The following is a 22,732-nucleotide window of genomic DNA, read 5'->3' as shown; positions in this document are numbered from 1 at the left end:
TATCATAACATTTCCTTAAAAACCACTATAATTGAAACAGACCTAATACGTACCAATAAACTTTATTTCATTGCTGCACATATAATCAGCAAATCTATGAAGAAGTTCATAAAGAAATCTCAAAAGAAAAGCTTAGTAGTTACTATTTAATGATAGGAGCCTTAAATGCTAAGCATATCACATGGGACAGCATTATAAACAGCAAAAGAGGTACTGTAAACAATATTTACAAAACCGGATAATATATTAAATATCCCTCAGAAGTACACATACATCTTTCTTTCCAAAAAGTCTACACAGATTTATGCTTAACAAATAATAGAATTAACTTTGAAATTGTAACTGGTAAAATAAGCAGCATGAATTATAACAGTAATATAGATGTTTATCTCTATTAACTGTTACCCACTCCTAACTTCTGAAAAAATGAATCCAAAAACAGGATAAATTACAACAAAGTCAATTAGAAAGAATTTAAATGATTTGTTGATAATAAAACAGAGATACAAACCTCACTATTTTTCAGCGATACTGCTGCAACGACGCATATGTCGCAACAATAAATACGAAAAAAACAGACAGCAAGTTGGAGTGTACTTCAGGAATTCTCTAAATGCTTCAAAGAGAAAAGCATCCACTGAACTAATAATTTCTTGAATTTCATTACAAAGAAGAATGAAGAAATTCGATTACAGAAACTTTAAATTGTTCAGCCATTTAACTAACATCATGCCAAAAACTGCAATTTGCAATGTGAATGTTTGAAAAGATTGAAAATGGAGTTATTAAGGGAAAAAATATTTCCTTTTCCGATGAAGCTTATTTCTAACTTCATGGATTTATCAATAATTAAAATTGTACATTTTGACGTAAAAATCAGCGAGAAATCGGCATTGTAAAATTTGTAAAATTGTATGCATTATCCTTAAACGAGTCTGTGGACCGATTTATATTTTTACTGACGGGATTTTCAAGGCTGTTGACTACAATTTCCCGCGGGAACATTCTTTGTCTTGATGGAAAACGAACCAAATTTGAGCACAAGACTCATTTACGCGAAGTGGTGCGTATTTTCAGTGCACTTAGGAAACTTTTAAAACGTTACATAAAAGCTTCAACCGAAGAATTATTAGACTGGTTTTTCTTGAGAAATTTAATGAAGGTATGGATTGGTTGCCATTTTCGCTCGATCAGAACCCATGCGATATTTTTTATATTTTTTATAAGGAGTTTAAAGAAATATTTCGGCAAAATTCAGGAGCTTCGTCCACTAAATTTTGTTCCAAGAATTAGTGGGGATAGAAACGGACTGTAAACCCGAGAGAATTTCGGACCAATACGTCAGCATTACTGTATATTGAAAATTAAATGACAAATTTACAATCCATAAAAGCATACTAACTGAATAAAGAGCTTGTACTTCATCACACTTTTTTGAAAACTATAATTGATGGAAAACTTTGTAATGCAATTGTTAATATTAACCCATTTGCATTATTCGAAAAAGTGGAAAACTGACTAATATTACCAAAATTTTTGTTTTTTTATAAAGATAGAAATGTTTCAAAACGCATGAAAAACGAAAAACAAAATGGCGTACACAAAGAATTCATAATTTATAGATAAATTTATAAATAAAGTTAATACGTACATTGAAAATAATTTGAGAAATTAAATAGTTTTTAATTATCGCATTGAGAAACTGAACTTTTTTTCTTTTTTTGTGATAAACAAACTCTACACAACGTTTGCGAGCTCTCTGTGATGAAGTTGTTTCAATTCCATAATATGGAAAAATTTGATCTCCTCCATTAACTCCACCCATGCTTTTATTGTAATCCAACATAACACAGTTGGCTTTACAATGTTTTTTTTTAGTTTTGTAATTTTTTTCCCTGTATCAGCAAACTCCAACTTATGCATTATTGATAACATAATAATGTTTTTTTTTTGTCTTTCCATTTTATTGCGGAAATATTTTTACTTTGGAGTATAGTAGCTTTACTTCGTTCCAATTTTATATTTTCTAAAGCTTTAGGCATTCCTTTTCTATTTATTCTTCCCGTGCCACAAACATTTGTTTCCAATGTATATAATTTATTGTATAAATCAGGGAAACTGTACCAATTGTCAATACATAAACAATGACCCTTTCGTAACAGTTTGCTTTCTGCCATCATGTCTAGAACAATTTTCGTGCTCTTATCCTTTCCTATATGTATCTTAAAATTATGTATATCTTTTGTTCAGGAGTCGGATAATTTATAGAATTTTATTCCAAATCTGGCTCTCTTTGATTTATTATATTGAATATAAGAAAATCTGCTTCTACATTTTATAAACAACTCATCTAAAGAATCATCTTTGCCAGGCGTGTATGCTTCTCTGAATAATTTTGTGATCATGTCAATCACCGGTCTTATTTTACATAACGGATAATTCTGTTGCAAGAATTCATTATTTGCAAAGTGCAACCTATTTCGGGACATCATTGTTCTGATGTACGGTGTTTCAATACTTTTGTTCCTGCTCTAATAACTTTGTAATGTAGGTTTTTAGACCAGAGATATCAATGTTATTCGTGCAAAATAAACTTTCAATTCCTCTACAAAAGTTTTTGTGAAACTCGGATCGTTTTTTCCAAATCGATTAGTTTCCATTACAATGTGTTCAAGAATTTCCTCCGTTAAAAATAATTCGTAAATAGGACATTTACTAGAGAGAATCTCTAGTAAAATTTGTAATATCCTTATTTACACCACTAACAGATATAAATTTATGCAATATAGGTTGATCAGTTTTTTCTTCCCATTCAAAATCATTTACACTTTGATCACTATCACTATTATTATTTTCAGAAGATATCGTAATAATATATCTACGTTTTGTAGGCCTAATTACTTCTTCACTATTACTAGAATTATAACCCTTCATTTTATCAAAATTTTTTGCCTTTACTGGGAGAAATATTAGGTTTTACGGCAAGTTCTTTTCGCGTTCGTCGCTGGAGGCTTTATTTCTCTGTGCTTAAATAAACAAACAACCACATCACTCTACCGTCAATTACTGGTTACTAGTCATCTTCTGGCAGTACAAGAGAACAGTTCTCGACGTCAGTAGAAAGTGTATCCAGTGTTTCTCGCGTTGTGAAAGATGAAAAACCAGAAGATGTATTTGCGTCAAGTTATATTTTACTGCTTTAAAAAAGGCAGTACGTCTGAAAATACTGCAATGGAGATTTGTGGCGTTTATGGGGACCAGTCTATAACTGTCCAAACAGTCAGTAATTGGTTTAGAAGGTTTAGAACCAAAAATTTTAATCTTAAAGATGAAGATAGCTGCGGCCGTTCAAGACCTACCTCGATGAAAACCTAAGATCTAGTGTTCGTCAGATAGCAAATGCTTCAAACATTCCGCGAACAACGGTTCATGAACATTTGATAAAACTTGGATACGCTAATCGCTACGAAGTGTGGGTTCTCCATCAACGGGCGGAAAACAATCTTCTTCTTTTCATATCGAAAAACTTAAGGAAGCTACCATTGCAAAACGTCCAGAATAGACGTGACGTCGTGTTTCACAACGCAACGTGAGGCCACACAGTTTCTTTACCCGTGCGAACGAAACTGTTAGAGCTTGATTGGGATGTTCTACCACATCCTCCATACTCTCCAGACCTTGCACCATCGGACTTCTATTTGTTCCTTTCCCTAAACGATTTTCTTTGCAATAGAAAATTCACATTGATTAATGAAAAAAAAAAACAGCCTCGAAGAACATTTTAACAGTAAGCCAAAAGAATTTTGGAAAAGTGGCATTATGAGGCTTCTGGAAAGATGGCAAAAGGTGTTAGAACAGGACGGATCATACATTATTATTCAAAAATAGTACACAAAACGCAAAATATTTTATACTTAATACTTATTAAAAAAACAAAAAGAACTTTCTGGACAACCTAATACTTTAATCCGTTTACAATCATCACTCTTCACTAATTGTGCGCATATGGTGCTCTGCAGATGATGCACAAAAATTCCGCACATATATGAACTTATTAATTCAAATGGGTTAATATCTTTCAAGTGCGTTATATATGCAATGTCTTACCAAAAGATTTGAAGAATTTGCATTCAATTTTCAAAAGAACATGCAACATGACTTCTTTTGAATTTGGTTTGTTTACATTACACGCGCATATATTTTTACAATATAAACTTTCAATCAAGGAATGGCAGGCCCGAAAAGTTGATGAAAGGAAAATAGTACAATTAAGAAAACAGGAAATTTAAGAAAAATTTAAACGTGAATTAGATTGGTCGACACATCAAAGCAATTGGTATAGCAAACGATGGTAAAGATGCCTCTCAATTTTTTCAAAACCCTGAGAAAATAGCAGAAGTCGCAGGCATAAATAAAATTTTAATACATCCCGTTTCTTTAATCTCAAGCCATTTGTTTTGCGGATATGAGATGGAAAAAGATAATTTTAGAGCATATGCAAAGGACATTGAGGAGCTGATGTAATCGATTACTTAATTCAGCCTATTAGCTAAGTGTTCGAAGATGTTCAAGAGACGAGACATAAGAATTATAAACGCACAAGAGAACGACATTGGAGAGAAATTCTAATGGCTAAATGCAAATATAGTTGTTTTTCACAACCTACTACTTTCATCGGATATCCTTGCTGAGAATTTTTAAACAATGTAGCCTTAAAACGTAAAAATTTCCACTTGCCAAAAATAGTCTTTCTTTTACCGGTATTGCGTTCCGAAATTATGTAATTTTTTTAACTATTTTATATTCAATTATGTTTATTAAATATATAGAATCAAAACTTGTAATCCTTGTAAAGTTTTTAAATAAAAGGCTGCGAAGCACCCAGACCGTCTGCGGTTAGCGCAGTGGTCGTTAGATGACTACGTCGAGACCGCCATTACCACAGGTGCGACCTACTTGGTGTACGACTTATATCGTTGCCGTTACAACCGATAGGTGGCTCCGTTGACCATGCAATTGTGGTGTACATGGTGTTGCCATAAGTCACCGCTCGCGGCAGCAGCTGCCAGTGGGAGGATTCAGGACGAGTTGTCAGATCTTATGGGGTCTTGAGCCGGATTTTCTCTGACAGTTATCCCGCGCTTTTTTTGGTCGGTAGCTAGTCGTTACTAACAAGGGTTATTGCCATTGTCTTTTATTGAAATAGTACGTTCCTCGTACCATAGTGCACCGAATTGTTTATCATGAGTTTTGTGTTTATTAAAGACTGTGTAAGAAAAGGTGTTTAAACCTCAACAAACCTGTTTGAACACGTTACCTCCTTGCCACAGGAGACGTTATGAGGATACGCGTATAATTGATCATGCCGTGAACCCCATAAATTGATGACCCCAGCGTCATCGTTGTGTTATGATCGTGGATTTGGTACTCGTCAGTGTTAAGAACAATATCTACGTTAAGTGATTTCATGAACGTGCCGAAAAATGGCACGAGTACGTTGTGAGACGCTGAAGGTACTTTAGCACACGTGAGTATCAGTTCCACGCCGTTTTGGCGCACCAAGCCAGAGCTGTGGTTTTTCGTCACAGTGGACCGGACGAAATTCTTTCACGTGGTCCAGAACCTTGATGAGTCCTCGCTAAGTGAAGTGTCCGATCTTAAAGGCTCAAGAATCGCTTCGGTGGCGTTTTCGCCGTAAGTAAGGAGCGTTATCTTCAGTCATTGTAAAACGAGGCGAACCTCGGAGATAAAAAGCCGTCGCAGCTTTGGCGACACATGAAGGATCTTTCGCATGGTCGAGCGAATGACGCTGTTCTTAAATCGTTGTGCTTGCAGTGTCTCCCTGAACAGGCGCAGGCGATTCTTTCGGTTTCTGACTAGGACCTCGAAGCGTTGGTGAAACTAGCAGACAAGATCGCAGACGTTATCAGCGCTGGAAGTGTTTGCACGGTTCAGGCCTTCCCTGCGGATTTTAATTCGGCTATCGCCACGCTCGTTGACCCGTTTAAGCGTCTCGGGACGCGGTTGGATCGCGGACTGGATCACGAAAGAAAGGGTTCTGGTGGCAGGATTTTGAGTTCGCGCGCGAAAATGCGTTCTAAGTCGCGTAATGGGCTATGCCAATTGTATGCTAAGTACAGAACGCAAGCTCGGAGACATTTTTCTCCTTGCAACTGGTAATCGCCAAGAGGCTCGGAAAACTAGAGTCCGGGATAGCTTCGGCGATGGCTGTTCCGGGTGCCAGAAAAGTCGTTGTCTGATCGTTCAGGGTCGGAAGTTTGGGGTGAAATGTTTAATAGACACTTGGGCGGATGTCTCAGTGCTTCCAGCTACCACACGTGGTCGTATTCACCCTAACGTGTCAATCTTATACGCCGCTAACGGATTCAGAATCAGAACCTTCGGAATCGTGTCGTAACGTTGGACCTCGGGTTCCGAAAACCCCTGTCGTGGTTGTTTATTGTTTGCGACGTAGACAGACCAATTAATGGAACTAATTTTTTATCGCATTTTAATCTAGTGATGGATTCGAAGATCCAGAGACAGGTTGATGGCGCTACTTTGTTCAGGATTGCAGGGCGGTCCAACGATGACGACGTTCCGTGAATTCTCAGCGGCTTGCTCAGAGTTTGCTGTATCGTAACTTATTACGAAGGTTTCCTTCTCTAACGCGTACATCGATAGTACCGCCCGAAATTACGCACGGAATTCAGCACTCCATCGAGACCACCGGACCTCCTGTCACCGCTAAGGCCTTGACGGCTGGCGCCGAATAAATATAGAGCGGCCAAGAGGAAATTTGATTTTATGATCCACCAGGGATTGTGCCATCCTTCGATAAACCCGTGGGCGAGATCATTGCATTTGGTGCTCAAAAAGTACAAGGGCTGAAGACTGTGCGGCGGGCCCTTTTCTCAGAAACATCCTCAACTGACTGTACGAATTCCACTTAGGAATATTTCAATTAAAAATATTGAAATTTCAATTAAAAATATTGAAATATATCCTACAATAAGTGATGCTTTGTCGGTATGAATAATGTAGGCGTCGGCATCCGATTTAGGAAACGGCTTATTGAATTATGGCCGATATTGAAATGGCCATCTGACAAGTGAAAAATTCGTATTTGAATCCCAGCTCGGAACTATTCGATCAGTCGACTATTTGTCTCTTCCTACAATAGTTTAATACCTTCTTACAAAGAATAACTAAAGTCGGTACTAGCGACGTAGACCGGTGAAGACCACCTTCTCTTGCGCTTTTCCTTTCTCCACTTTACCCCACATGAGCTCGAACACTACGATACATACGCACGATACGTGCAGGAGAAGTAATGTGGGCACGCAAGAAGAAGGTTAGCGGTTGGATATGGCACAGGGGTCAGGAGGGTTCGTCTAACCCTACCTCTGACCACTATCTGCCTCGCTCTGTACAGGATCCGTTGGCGATCTTTGACACTTCTTTCAGTCAATACGGACAATAAGTGTGGAGGCAGGTCGATGTGTAGAACTCCTGAATTGATGTGGCGATCTATACGTTGATCGAACCCGCATTTCCTTGCTTACCTTTTTCTCGCGTGGGCACAGTACCTACATGTATTATGCTTATGACATCCACTGTTCTATATGACTGGATACGTTATAGAGCTTCTGAGTATAGAACGATTCTGAGAGCAATAGGTTTGCGTCATTTTGTAAGAATACAACATGTGCGGCGCAATTGGAGGGACAGGATACTACAATATTTCCAATTCACATGTATACTTGTAACACTATTTCTAGCTTATTTTCCGCGAGATAATAGAACGCGTGACAAATTATACGAGGAGTAAGCTTGTATATATTTGCCAATTCATACATATATTTAGTTATATAATTAAAACTTAGTACCCTATCCTTCCACTTGCGCCGCTAATGGTATATACTTAGGAAATGGCGCAGATCAAATGTTCTCAGACAGCTAAGCCCCATACCGTATCCAGTTATATAGATCAATTATACCATCGTAGCACGCGTGATTACGAAGGAGAATGTGGAGGAAGGTCAAATTACGTTACTGATTTCGACTTTAGTTGAATCGATTGACACAATAGAAAATATATGATTCCATTTAATAGGACAAACTTGATCTCCACGTATCCTCTACATGACTTTCTCAAAACTATTCAATTTTTGTCTGAAGCATTTTTCGAAAATATTTCAGTTTCTAATACTAGGTGACTCACCTGTATTTGAGGAGACAGCGCTTTCGATCTTACAGAGGTCCGGGCGTGACTCGCGGCTGAACACGCGCTCTTCGCGGTATCCGTCTTGCCGCGATCTTTCATTGTTATTTCCAACGCAGCGAATTGGCGAATCGATTTGATTAACATGCTCTTATGTGGGCATCGATCACGGTGGCCTAAAACATGCCCTTATATGATCGTCAGTCGCGATAGTCCCACGCAAGGGATCTCAATTTTTCATGTTATTAAGACCCAAATGCGGTACATTATACAAATTTGTTACAATATCGAAAGGTACATTCTTGTAAGAAAATATAAAAGTATGATTTACAACAAAATTTGAATCCAATGTTACGTAACTTTTACTTTGCTATAACACGAAAAACTGAATGTAACATAATGTTATATGTATAACATTTTTCGTGTAATTTTTCTAACAAGTTTTATAAGACTGCTACATAACATGTTTTGTTATATAGTATAAACATAGTTTTACTGTAATACTTTGTAAGTAAGCATTATACCGCGCCAGTACATGCCTTAGAAGTTTTCACAGGAATGAGACTCATGACAGATAAACGAAAATTGTTTTTTTCAAGATCTAATAGATTTTGAAAAACAGTAAAACTTTTGTATGCGACATTTTTTTATAGTGTTTATACTTTGTGAGCTATAAGCGCCGAAATGAAAAAGGTGACTTGGATTAAAGGGCTAGTTCCTCCCTTAAAGGTGCATATAGGCAGCTACTTTGTGCGGCAAAATTCTTAGGTAGAACCATAGAATAATTGTACAAAGTTTCATTAAAATCGGCGATTAACACTCACCGAACTTCCCTTGTTAGTGCGAGAAGTCGTAATTGTACTTAACGTTTGTCATAAAGCTTTTATTTGCTTTCTGTGACTTCAATTAATGTAGCTTCTGTATTAATATATTCGAGAAAAAAGACTTATAATATGTTGATGGATAAATTGTAATCTCTTTATGCTATTTTTATTTCCAGTCTATGTACATCAAAAGTTAAAAAACGATTATTTTGTTTCTTAATTTTTGTCAATATTTGTAGACATAAAATTCAACATCAATAAAAAATAATAGAGTATGATATTTGATACTATTTTAAAAATGTGAGTATTACTGAACTAGAAAACTAGAATATTAGAGAACTGTCGCAACGTCCTGGATCATTGTTAGACTAAATCTAATATTCAATAGTTTTCCAGTTTTCCGGAAATCTTCAAGCGATCATAGTCTAAATTCACACTGTGACTTACATATTCTCACAAATTACAATATTAGAACTAGTCCTAAGCGAAAATTACAAATCAAATGTAGCAAGATTCGTTGACCTTTCGCTATGAAAATTTTTTTATATTTAAAAAATTCCAAATCGTTGATTTATCGAACGATATATAACTCATTAAACGTTATCCCCGTTTATACCAACCATTTGTAGAAAATAAACAAAAACAATAGGAGGCAGCCAAATACAAAATTAATTCTCTCCTCGTATTTCATATCAGTTTATCAGTGTCGATGGATAGAAATAGGTACAGTAGAATGTCAATTATCCGAATGAATTGGTAGATAAATCCGTTTGTATAAGCGACTTTTCGGATAATCGATCTGGAAGAACCAAAGTATGTTATAAATAAACTAAAAGTTAAACAATATTCAGATAACATAAAAAAATACATACTTAACAACACAAATGTAGTATAAAAGAATAAATTAAACATTTTTTGATATCAAGTTGTGAATTCCCTCTAAATTAACTATTCGTACAGCTTTTATTTCTTTTTGATGTTTTGCCTACTATAATACAATAGTCAATGCATTTTCGGCTTCGCCGGAAGTTAGAATTGTACATTGAACTAGTACTATATCCTGCTATGTCTTAATTTGTGTCATCATTTTTGTCAAGTATAGATGAAATAATATTATAGTTTTCAGACTCATAGTTTTATATCCATAATGATTCCTGTCTATGTTTAATTGTTCCTAAATATCGTCGCTATCACAGTCTTTGAATACAGACCTATTGTGTGTCAAAATTCGTATAATCGATCATACGGAAAATCGAAATTTGGATAATTGACGTTTTGGATAACTGACAGTCAGATGATTGACATTTCAGAGAATGAACGTTCTACTGTACGTTTAAATTTCTATAGTGCTAGACAGATTACTTTGATTATCGACTGACAATTAGTAAACACAATGAAGTGAAAAATGGGAGATATAAAATCAGAGTTCCAATCTCTGTAAATGACAGGCCGAAACCTTAGGAAGTCAATTACGCAGATTTGCACTCTCATACTATAAGGTTAATTAATTAATATTCAATGTTTGAATTGACGAATCTTCTAAATTGAAAAAAAGTATAAAACTCAATGATTACCTGACATGGCTTTTTCGGTGCGTAGCACGACCTTTGAACCACATTCCTGAAAAAATAAAGACTAGACTATAATTCCGGGATACTGAAATCCTGAGCATTTTAAAAAATTTAATATATTCAATTACACCCGCTCAAAGGGCATGACACCTACTAAAATACCATAAAAACCTACAAAAACAATAGAAGTCGGTGAAATGTGTAATTGGAAACTATCTTTTCTCATATTTTAAACAATTAGCAGTGTGTAAAATAAGAAATATATGCAATAATTTGTATAAATTCTTACTAATATAATTAATAATAACTTTCTTTTTCTGTATACATTCCGCGTAGTTTAAACATAGCTTTTACTAATTTTAACATCCTAGCAATTAGTTTTTTTATCATCTCTTTATTAATATTGTTTCATCCATATTTTAGAATGTTCTGCAGCTCTATTAGTAATTTTTAAAATATTTGTTTACTTTTTGATATCAGTCATCCCACGGTTTTTGGTCGGATTAAGATTGGCTGACTGAGTCTGACTAACTTTGTAAAGAATCTTTATAAAAAGTCTAGCTAAGTAAGAAGGCCAAAAGTGCCCCTGCATCAAGTGCAACTCATGATGAGCCATTTGATAGCTTAGAACAAAAAATCAGTTTGTAACAAATTTCAATTCTGTATCTCAAACTGAGGGGTAATAAAAAAAAGGGAAAAATATAAAATTACGTTTCTTCCATTTTTCGTAACTTATTATATGCATGTACTAAGACAAATGTTACGGAATTTTTTGAGATTTTGAACCCTTTCAGACTTGGTGCACCTTATAATGTACACTGCTTTATTATTATACTTCAACATCTGACTTAAAGTATTAAAATTGTGACTGCAATCATATATACGCCTTTCTTTTAGTTTTTGCTTTTTGAAAAATCAAGTTTGAAGAGTGTTGAGAAACCCGAAACGCGGGCTGTATATACAATCGAGGAGGGTGTTTAGTGGAGCGTTCCAGGAACACTGGAAGAGGCGATAGCAAGACTTAAACAGCGAAGTGCCAGGCCCAGCTAATTGGCGGCAGTCTTGGATTGCGTTCGAGAGCGACGAGACATGATACAAAACTGTGTCATACCGGGAGAGAATAAATCTTCATTTAACAGAATGCATCCTTTTGTCATTTCTCGCTCTGATCCTTGCAAGAGGTTGAATCAATAACTCAAGTCGTGGAAAATAAACAAATGACGGTTTCGTGCTGAAGCAATCACAGAATTACAATTACATGTTAGCGTCAACCTTTGTCTTAAGGAGACGCATGTGTCGATCTCGTCCGAGGACGAGATACGTGCCAAGTCAATTAGCCGTGGCGACGTAGATCTTTGCAAAATGTATAGGATTGTTTATAGGCGGGATCTTAAATCTGTCACCGATGATTAGATTTGGTGACGGCCCGAGTGGCGATACTGTTTATGGCTGGTGGCTACGTTGGGCCTCCCAGCTATCGGGTATCGTTTAATTGTTTAAAAGAAGAGCAAATGTTTAGAGAAAGCAAATGGCCCGATGCCGCTTATATATATATTATTTTCAATCTATACCATATAAAATAGCTGATTAATTAAGAATTAAATTCATAGTGTGTGTATGTGCGAATAAATGTCTAATTCTTTCTTCCATACAGGGTTAACCAGTATCTAAAAATTTAAAAGTGAGACGTCAAAATTATTTTTGAGGAGATTTTTTAAAAAAGGAAAAGAAATTCTACTGGTGAGTCCTTTAAATTAATATTGTTTCCTTCTTTCGTTTGGAAATTTTAAAATTAATCATTTTAGAACGAGTGGCAATAGTTTCAGATAGTCTAAAGACTGTGGGAATTTCTCTGGTCTGAATTATTCCACTATAAACGGGAGAATGAATGTCTGTTTGCACGTACTAATTTAGATATTTCTGTTCCTATAATCTTATACGTATATATACTTTTTATATTATCTATCTACATATTTTTATATATATTCATTTTTATACACGTTCTTATTGAAACATTTTATTATTCGATCTTTAATTAGATTCATCAATAAATACAATTTACGTATTTTATATTCTTTATTTTTAATTTTTTTTTTCGGCCTTTATCCTGTTCGGATTTGGAATTGTTACGTTTCGAATACGCTTATGGTATGAATTACGCCTATGGTGTACTGGGAACTCCCTCATTAAGAGAATAAACGATCTATGTTTATCCATTACCGCATTGGTGACGCCGAACAGTTGTTGAAATTAGACATTCCTTCCTTGGAATCAGCGTGGTCCTATGCTCCGATTCTTAACGCGCAATAGATCAGGTTACGTATAAGGACCGTAAACATCCTGTGAGGGTGATAGCGCTCGCTTGCCGCTCTAGAACATTCCTTTCCCACGTTAAATAATTTTTATAACTATAAGACACTGTTACCGTTGCGCGCTAGTCAGCCTTCAATTTGTTTAGTTGCACCTATGTACGTGTATGTGATTGAGTGAGTTGATTGAATGCGTTTGAATGTAAGGATGGGCATTACTTAATAGAACTATATGGTACTAGAACACTGTGGTATTGCATAGCATTGTGGGCTTTCCCTGACCATAGTGGATATTGGTACTAATTTTACGAATGCCTTTCCTTTTCATTAGCGTCACGCATCGTCTGGAAAATTCTCTTTTACTCCAAATTCAAAATTCATTATAAAACCCTTTAAAAAAAAAAAAAGAGTATAGTAGAATATAGAAAGAAGAAAGGAAGGAGCATACACACACTCTTCACATGCTCTCGATGCAACAGATTGACGAATCACGGCTCACCATGTATCGAACTCGCGACCTAATTCGTTAAGATACGGGGCGCAGAATAAACAATTTCGGACGAGGCCCACTTTGGTCTCCTCCGGGAGCGTGAAGCTGCGTCACTTGTCGACGTACAATCGCGAGGTGCGTGTCGTGAGTCCGTGGTTTGAGACATAGTTTTTGTTATTAACAAAAAGGACTCAGCCTCTCGAAAATTAGTTATCCTAATTAGTATTCTCTTTAACTTCGTTTTTTTTTTCTTTATTTCTTTTTCCATATCATATATATATTCAATTTTAATTTTCTTATTATTATAATTATAATCATACGTAACTGTAGTGCTAATAGCAGTGTGTGTGTACTTCTTCTCGCAACAGGAAATAACACAGTTAAAGCCAAATACCAAAAGCAAAATTATAAAGTAAATTGACCAAATAAAATTTGGTGAGTACTTTTCCGTTACTCCTTTATAATAAAAATTTTGTAACAACTCGGTCGATTGTGTGTGTGTACGCGTATGTCGTATTTTATAAATTTTCTCTTTTATATGTTTATATTCATTGAATGACTTTGTTGTAATCATTGAGAATTGGCAATTACACATTATATCTTTTCCAGTTAAAATTAATCTCAAGCTCTTATTTTGTTACCACTTTCTTTAAGTAATCCTGTGAATGGGGCCCGTATGGGACTAGAGTGTCTCCGAACCCAAACAAAATTATATTTAAAAATTTAAATATTCACTGTACTTTCCCCTGCCGTGCTGCGCGCGTGCGCTCCGCAAAGCAGGGACGTAACAGAATACAGCTGATCAAGGACCCGTATGGGACTGTAGCACCACCGATCCCTTTAACTACTCGAAATAATCTCTCAAGTTTTATTTACTTTTAAATTCAAACCCTTCTCATCCTCTCTTACGTACACTAAAAACAAGAATTTTATAAATGTTCGCGCTCGGGCGTCTCAACCCGCTCGGCGCGTAACAATGCTAAGCGTTGAGCCTTAGAGGGCATCAGCTTCCATTTTATGTTTACTTGAGGCTCTATTGTTAATAGTAACATATATGTATTTATCTTTTAAAAATGACTGAATTATTTGGACAAAGTGCATCGGTAGCCCTGCCTGGAACATCTTTAACAATAGGGCTTCGTGCCAGACTGTGTCCAAAAGTCTTTTTAATGTCCAGCAGTATCATGGCTACCGATCTCTTGACATTAATTTCGTAGATAAGTATTTGTGTGACTCTGACTCGTTGATGAATAGTGGAATGCCACGCTCTGAAGCCAAACTACTGGTTTATAATTATTTTCTTTTCTTCTAGCAAATTGGAAAGGTGGTTGAGTATACATTTCTCGAATACTTTCCCTGCCAGGGGAAGGAAAATGATGGGGCGATAACTGTTGTGGACGGTACTATTTTGCTACCTTCCAGTTTTTGGGGAAGTAAGCGATAGATAGAGAGTAGTTCAATATGTAGAATAGTGGTAGATGAATTTTTCTTGTCTGCAAATTTTAATAAAGGGGCTGTATTCTTATCTGGTACAGGGGCCTTGGTTTTTGTTGAGTTATTTTATGATTAACTTGATTTCGTTGAGTAGTATGAAGAGCCGGTTAGTTGGGTTGAGTTGGTTTGGCCAGTTCATGATAGTATTGAAGATCGTATTTTTGCCAGAGTTTTCTGCATTTCCTTCTTTTTCCGATGTAGATTGTTAGGCGAGTGTGCAATCGGAAATGGGTGTCGTGGTTAGTGGATTTGATGAATGTGGTTAATTTATTGTAACATTTTTTTGAGTGTGTGTACTAGGGTATTTATGCATTCGTCTATTTCGTCTTGAGAGTGGAATTTATGCGTGAGTTTTAGTGTCTGCTGATAAGGTTCTTGTAGGATTCCCAGTCCGTAGGTCTTGTATACTTGGGAGGTAAGTTGCGGTCCATTGTGCTCAGCAATACCGGTCTATGTTGCCTATTAATATCGTCGGTGGTGCGGCAATTAAAATTTTTATGATGGTTGATGATGAAGAGGTCAATTAAGGAAGGTTTCTCCCTTGGACCTCTGCAGATTGTGAATTTATTTGGGCATATTATTCTGTAGGAGTTTCTGGATGAGTATTAGTATAGAGTTATGCAGTTTTTGTTTTTTGTGAAATTTTTCCATGATGTATGTCTGGCATTGAAATTATTGTAGGATTTTCTATGTTTTTGATAGCATCTAAGTCGGCGTTGGTTATTTTGTTGTTGGTTGCAAACGGAACTACCTTCTCTCGAAATTCGCTGACTGCTACCAACCCTAAACTTTTCTATGACAATAGCTACAAATCACCAGCAGGACATATTCAAAATCATATTTCTCAAACAGATGGACAATATTTATCAAAACAATCATTCCCTGCCAAAATCTGTGAGCATTCGAATTCAAGATATCCCCAAAAAGCTTGGTATGAACTTACCCATATTCTTGGAAAGGCGACAATTTAAAACTCCCCTTGGATCTTAACTATTCCGAAGATACTTCACTCTTCCGAAGTAGAGAATGACACAAAGAACAACAAGATCAGATTAATCACGTCCGAAACAAATCTACAAAACTATACCGACACGGGTAAAATATATGTTAAATCTTCAAAAACCTACGCGATCAGTTAAACCTTAAACTTCATCAATCAAAAATCCCACAGAAGATTTCTAATCATAATTTACACAAACTTAGAGTCCATCCTTCACGAAAATTACAGATAGAAAACAACATCCTGTAGCACAAAGTATTATTGAGGCAACACACAACTTACGCCTAAATTCCATAGAAGTCAATAGCAACTTTACCAGACCACCTAAACATCTTCAACAGTCAACCCCCATATCCAGATACTCCAACAATCAAATTCCAAAGAAATACCTAACAGGTATCTCTTTTTGATAAAAGCTTTTTGCAAATCCAAGCTAAAAAACATGGAAAATGATTTTTGGAAAAACATACCTGCATCTCACATTTACAGGATGCGCACAAGTATGTTCGATAAAAATCCTGCATTTCTTTTCGATAAAAGAGAGCAGGTCATTCTTACTAGAATAAGAATCGGGCACACCAAACTAACTCATGCCCATGGTTTAATAAAAAGAGAACCAAACAAATGCTATTTCTGCGATGATATCATAACCATAGACCATCTTTTCAATTACAGTAGCATATCCCATTACAAAACAAAACATAATGTCCCAAATGTTATTCAGACATCCTTAAATTACGAAAAACACTCTAAAAATCTCCTTCTCTATCTCAGAGATATTAATGTACACCATAGCACCGTAAACTGTACGTAACACCAACATATATTGTAACTCATCATATCAAATCCAAGTTACCATTTTATGAAATTCACGCATTCTCTATACGGTACCTTTAGTATTGTTGAAAATATGATTTATGTATGGTGAGCCTTATGTGAAGTGGTCTGAAGTGGAATATGTGTGATTGGCACGAGTGATCTGTCTGTCTGAAGGTGTCTCTGTAACGAACTAACATGAAACAGCACATATAACTCCTGTCCTTAATTTTTATTAAAATATATTAGTTTCAAGTCATGTATCAAATAACCAAAGAATATAATATTAAGAATAAATACTTGACCTCCATTTATTTTAGCAAATATGAAAACTATTATGCGAAATTAGTTCTTGCCCTAGGTATTGTTGTATATACTTTGTTATTTCTATAGTTGTATAATCTGTTGTAAACTGCGGTCGCTAATGACCATAAGTGGTTGATGCGACCTTAAATAAATAAATAAAAAAAAATTTTCTTCCGTTAATGAAATCGTAGAAACTATTCTCGAAGTTGTGTCGTCTAAGAGTCCTTGGAGTTGTACGTTTGGTTTTCCCTCGTTCATGTGCATGTGTTGTGTTCCTGAATAGGAATCTACTTTTGCTTTTGTAATCCGATAATACGAAGGAAAGAGGTTTATTCCTTCTTGAATCAAAACTTCTCGTAACATGTATTGAGATTGAGAAAGATTGAGAGGTCAGCTTGAGGCCTGAGATCTTTTGCCCCCGTTTCTGGGAGTCCACCAGACTAAGGACAGTCGAGTAAGCAATTCAGCTCCCTATTACGCATAATTAGAACAATCGGCGATTGGGTCATCCATAGTCACGAAATCATTCTCTGTGCAAACTGACATGCCGCCGGCAAAAAAGGTGAGAGACAACTCCCGTCAAGATTTTCAAAACGCCGGTACCTCTACAATCTCATTCTTCCTCCCCTACTATGACGGCAGCCAGTAGTCGCATAGTCCTGATGCAGATGGCCCCACCGACAATACTGCGGCGTCCTAACATAGGAAGGTCAAACTCCCCTGTACCCACGTTGCATTAAAAGGCTCAGATCTCTGCTTCTGCTAATTTCTCCCCGGAAAAAATTCCCATAGATATCTCCATGGACGTTGACAGGCGTCTCAAATATCCCTACGGATTCATGCTTTTAGAATCTTTTGGTCAGAAGCTGAATGAGTCATAATCACCTAATCTAAAAAGTACCAAAGCCGAGAAAAACCTCAGCGTCGGAATCTATCATAAACTCTAACACAACTCCTGTAGAGGTGAGCCACCTCAAGATAATCCCCTGCCCTTCTCCCATCTACGTTTCTAACTTAGACTTAAACATTGCCCGATTGAGCACCAATCTCCAGGAAGCCAACGGGAAAACCTTAAGACTGAAGTTCCTCGGGAACAGAGTTAGGATTCAGTTCGATTCTGTCTTGGATTTTAAAACTTTCAAAGAACGATTACTAGGAGGTAACAAGTAATTCTACACCATTTTCCTTAACACAGAGAAAGTCCTCGCTGTTATACTGAAAGGCCTCCCATCCCTTAAACCCAAAGAACTCCTTGAGAAGATGAGGAGTCAGAGGGTAAATTTGACGTCTTGTACTCTCCTGTCGGAAATTATTGACAATTACTTACTCCTCGCCGATTTCTTTGAAACTTTTTTGTATAGTGTATTTTGATACGTAGATTAATTAATATAAATGAAATAATTGTCGCTCTCTTTTCGTTTTCGAGATGAAAATTTTTATATACAGGGTGTCCCAAAAATGTTGGAGTTCCTTAAAAGGGGTGATTCGAGGGATGATTTGAAACAACTTTTTCCTTAGCGAAAATGTTCTTCGAGGCTTCGTTAACAAGATATTAACAGAAAACCCCGACCAATCAGAGCGCGAGTATGCCGGTGGAGCGCCCGCGGTAGAGTAGGCTACGCGCATTGCGGCCGCGCTCGTACGCGAACAAGCGAGTCAGCAGCAGTGGTAGGAAATCGTGAACTTCGGAGTCGATTATCTCGAAAACGGTGCGAGATATCGAAAAATGTTACTGTTGCTTTTTTACTTGTTATGGGTAAAGGAGTCGAAAAGAAAGAGTGGCACTTTTCGATATCTCGCTCCGTTGGAAAGATATCGTCGACAAGAAGTCATAGCCTGCGTTAAATTTAAAAAATACTGATTACCGACAAGTTGAATAAAACTCACCCTTTTGGTAATTCCTTTCCTTACATTTTAGAAACCTGTGCCGCTAGGTCACTGTGTTGAGCCGGAACATCTGCGGACGAAATGGTTGTATGGCCGGTCAGCGCCCTGTGCACAGCTGATCGCAGGTATACGCCACCATCCGAAATAAAGGGTCGCGACGTCAAGTGTATCCGAGTTATTGCTGTATCGAAGATGTATTCACTTCACTGCACGACCACCAACACTGATCAAGTGATACAATCACTGAATTTATTTTTAATGGAACTTGTTGTTCCTATGTTGTAAAAAGAATTGGTGGCCCCGAAAGGGTCAGATTGTTGCTAATTCAGTAAATGTTCGACGTAACCGCCGCCAGTTTGTATGCACGTTTCTGCTCGCCTGACAATGCTTCGCTGAATGCCCTCCAACATAGCAGGTGTCAGTTTTGTCAGCGCACCGTGCATTCGTGCTACTGCCTCTTCTGGCGACTCCAGCGGTTGACGGTACACCTCAATCTAAAATGATTGTTGTTGAAACGTAAGTAAAGACACAATACCTATGACAAAAATAAGTAAGCAATAACAGCAATAATTTAATTACCTTCAGGAACCCCCAGAAGCTAAAATCGAGCGGGTTCATATCCGGTGATCGCAGAGGCCACGGAACAGGACCGCCGCGGCCAATCCACCTGCCTGGGAAAGTGTCATTTAAATAGGCGCGGACATCCGCGGCGTGATGAGCTGGAGCTCCGTCGTGTGGGTAGAACATGTTCTGCCGGATCTCGTATGGAATGTCGTCCAGGAGTTCCGGCAGAACATGTTCTAAAAAAACTCTGTACGCTGGACCGTCTAACCTATTTGGTAAAATGTATGGTCCAACGATAAAGTTGCCGCAAATGCCCGCCCATATATTAATTGACCACCGAACTAGTGCTGCCCGTGACCGAAGTGCGGAAGGATTTTCGTCGTTCCACACATGCATATTGTGGGCGTTAAAGCAACCTTCTCTGGTAAAAAGAGCTTCATCCGTCCACAATATGTAGTTACAGAACGACGGATTCCTTCCCACTTCTCCCATCAACCACCTTGAATATTCAATCCGCCGATCGTAATCTGCCGGGAGTAAGTGTTGCACCCGTATATACTTGTACGGATGCAACATGTGCTCCTTCAGAATTCAGGATTCACGTAGGAAGGAATCAGCATTTTTTGAAAACATGTGCGTTGCAGAAGGGCCAAGAACGGACCATCCTGACGTTTCACGAAAGCGTGTGCTCCGTCTTTTCACTGCGAACGTGCCCATTCATTGCTTCGAGATAGAAAACAGAGACTGCATGTGTATCGGGTCGAAAGGGTCCGTAGAGAAGAAGAACAGAAAAATAATTTTCACCCCATTCACGATGCTTGACCTTGTCCGAGCATAGTGGCTAAAACCCTGCGCAAGCGCCGGCAGAAACGGTCGGAGCGTATGGGGTGAAAATTATTTTTCTGTTCTTCTTCTCTACGGACCCTTTCGACCCTTTCACCGGATATGAACCCGCTCGATTTTAGCTTCTGGGGGTTCCTGAAGGTAATTAAATTATTGCTGTTATTGCTTACTTATTTTTGTCATAGGTATTGTGTCTTTACTTACGTTTCAACAACAATCATTTTAGACTGAGGTGTACCGACAACCGCTGGAGTCGCCAGAAGAGGCAGTAGCACGAATGCACGGTGCGCTGACAAAACTGACACCTGCTATGTTGGAGGGCATTCAGCGAAGCATTGTCAGGCGAGCAGAAACGTGCATACAAACTGGCGGCGGTTACGTCGAACATTTACTGAATTAGCAACAATCTGACCCTTTCGGGGCCACCAATTCTTTTTACAACATAGGAACAACAAGTTCCATTAAAAATAAATTCAGTGATTGTATCACTTGATCAGTGTTGGTGGTCGTGCAGTGAAGTGAATACATTTTCGATACAGCAATAACTCGGATACACTTGACGTCGCGACCCTTTATTTCGGATGGTGTCGTATACCTGCGATCAGCTGTGCACAGGGCGCTGACTTGCCATACAACCATTTCGTCCGCAGATGTTCCGGCTCGGCACAGTGACCTAGCGGCACAGGTTTCTAAAAAGTAAGGAAAGGAATTACCAAAAGGGTGAGTTTTATTCAATTTGTCGGTAATCAGTATTTTTTAAATTTAACGCATGCTATGACTTCTTGTCGACGATATCTCTCCAACGGAGCGAGATATCGAAAAGTGCCACTCTTCCTTTTCGACTCCTTTACCCATAACAAGTAAAAAAGCAACAGTAACATTTTTCGATATCTCGCACCGTTTTCGAGATAATCGACTCCGAAGTTCACGATTTCCTACCACTGCTGCTGACTCGCTTGTTCGCGTACGAGCGCGGCCGCATTGCGCGTAGCCTACTCTACCGCGGGCGCTCCACCAGCATACTCGCGCTCTGATTGGTCGGAGTTTTCTGTTAATATCTTGTTAACGAAGCCTCGAAGAACATTTTCGCTAAGGAAAAAGTTGTTTCAAATCATCCCCCGAATCACCCCTTTTAAGGAACTCCAACATTTGTGGAACACCCTGTATATGAAAATGATGGTTACGGGTACCTCTGTATTAGCCATACGGTGTTGGTGGAACGGAAATTGTGCGCATGCGCCTCTAATATGGGTTCACGAGACGTGCATGCGTCATAGAAATCTTGAATTTCCTACATTATTTTTACATTATTAGCAACAATGGCTACCATGGCTACTACACTATCGTTGCGTGATTTTGAAGACATTCTTAAAGATCGTAATATATTAATTGATTTCTTGGCATCTCATGAAGTATTGCGTACAAGAGTCGTATGCAAGAAATGTGGAAATGAATTACTTCTGAACTATGAGAAGTTAATATTTTCATGCAGGAAAATCGGATATACAGTACCGGACAAATGAATTCGGACAAAAATATTTTTGTTTCCCTACACTATGACATTGTTGGTGGGAGAAGGCCACTCTGTGTTTTGTTTTCTATTAGTTGAAAGCTAGCTCACGAGGAAGTTAGAGGTAGATATTTACTCTATATTACGTATAAGATAGGTTTTATTCGAATTTGCTTGGACAAAAGTATTCGGACGTTTCATTTCTGCGTGTAATTTATTTTTTAATACTGATATATTTGTTAAATTCTTTTTTTGTGCTTTTATTCTATTCTTACGAAGATGGTGCGAGGACAAAGTTTACCGAAATATATGAAGGAAGAGGTTGTAAGTGCTTTACAAAATGGTGAATCCATATCTGACGTTTCCCGACGCTTTAACATCGCAAAACAAACCGTGTACTGCATTCAAAAGCGATTTCAAGAACGAGGACACTTAGAAAATAAATTCAAGTCTGGCCGTCCGAAAAAGACCTCGATTAGACAAGACAGGCAAATACGACGTCTGTCAATTGCTGATCCCAGGAGGACTGCAGTAGAGATCCATAGAAGTTTAATCGAAACTGACGACTTGGACGTTAGTGTGCGTACAGTACGACGTCGTCTAATGTCTTTTGGGTTTCATGGACGACATGGAGTAAAGAAACCATTGATTTCGAAAAAGAATAGGATGGCCCGACTTAAATTTGCTCGGGAACACCTTCATTGGTCAATAGAAGACTGGTCCAATGTTCTTTTCAGCGACGAAAGTAAATTTAAATTATTTGGATCTGATGGAATTCAGTGGGTACGTCGACCAAAAGGTCAAAGATTCAACGTGCGTTATCAAATTCCCACAGTAAAACATGGAGGAGGAAGCATTATGGTTTGGGGGTGCTTTTCCGGTCACGGCGTTGGT

General features: G+C 37.6%; 2 protein-coding genes across 3 annotated transcripts in view; both read right to left on the bottom strand.

Annotated features, from left to right (window-relative positions):
* The window catches only part of Nca (neurocalcin homolog), a 245,771-nt gene that overhangs the window by 122,466 nt on the left and 100,573 nt on the right, over positions 1-22,732 (bottom strand). The gene's annotated exons all lie outside the window — the stretch shown is intronic.
* The window catches only part of LOC143178177 (neuronal calcium sensor 2), a 175,657-nt gene that overhangs the window by 92,220 nt on the left and 60,705 nt on the right, over positions 1-22,732 (bottom strand). The window contains exon 3 of one of the 2 annotated variants that reach the window (XM_076376693.1): positions 10,623-10,668. In XM_076376693.1, the coding sequence (XP_076232808.1) occupies positions 10,623-10,668 (46 nt within the window). Of the gene's footprint in view, positions 1-8,224; positions 8,330-10,622; positions 10,669-22,732 lie in introns of those variants that run through there. The other variant, XM_076376697.1, reaches the window with a different exon arrangement.

The sequence above is a fragment of the Calliopsis andreniformis genome, chromosome 4 (assembly GCF_051401765.1).
Source record: "Calliopsis andreniformis isolate RMS-2024a chromosome 4, iyCalAndr_principal, whole genome shotgun sequence".
NCBI lineage: Eukaryota > Metazoa > Arthropoda > Insecta > Hymenoptera > Andrenidae > Calliopsis > Calliopsis andreniformis.
This window is presented reverse-complemented; position numbering and strand designations above follow the sequence as displayed.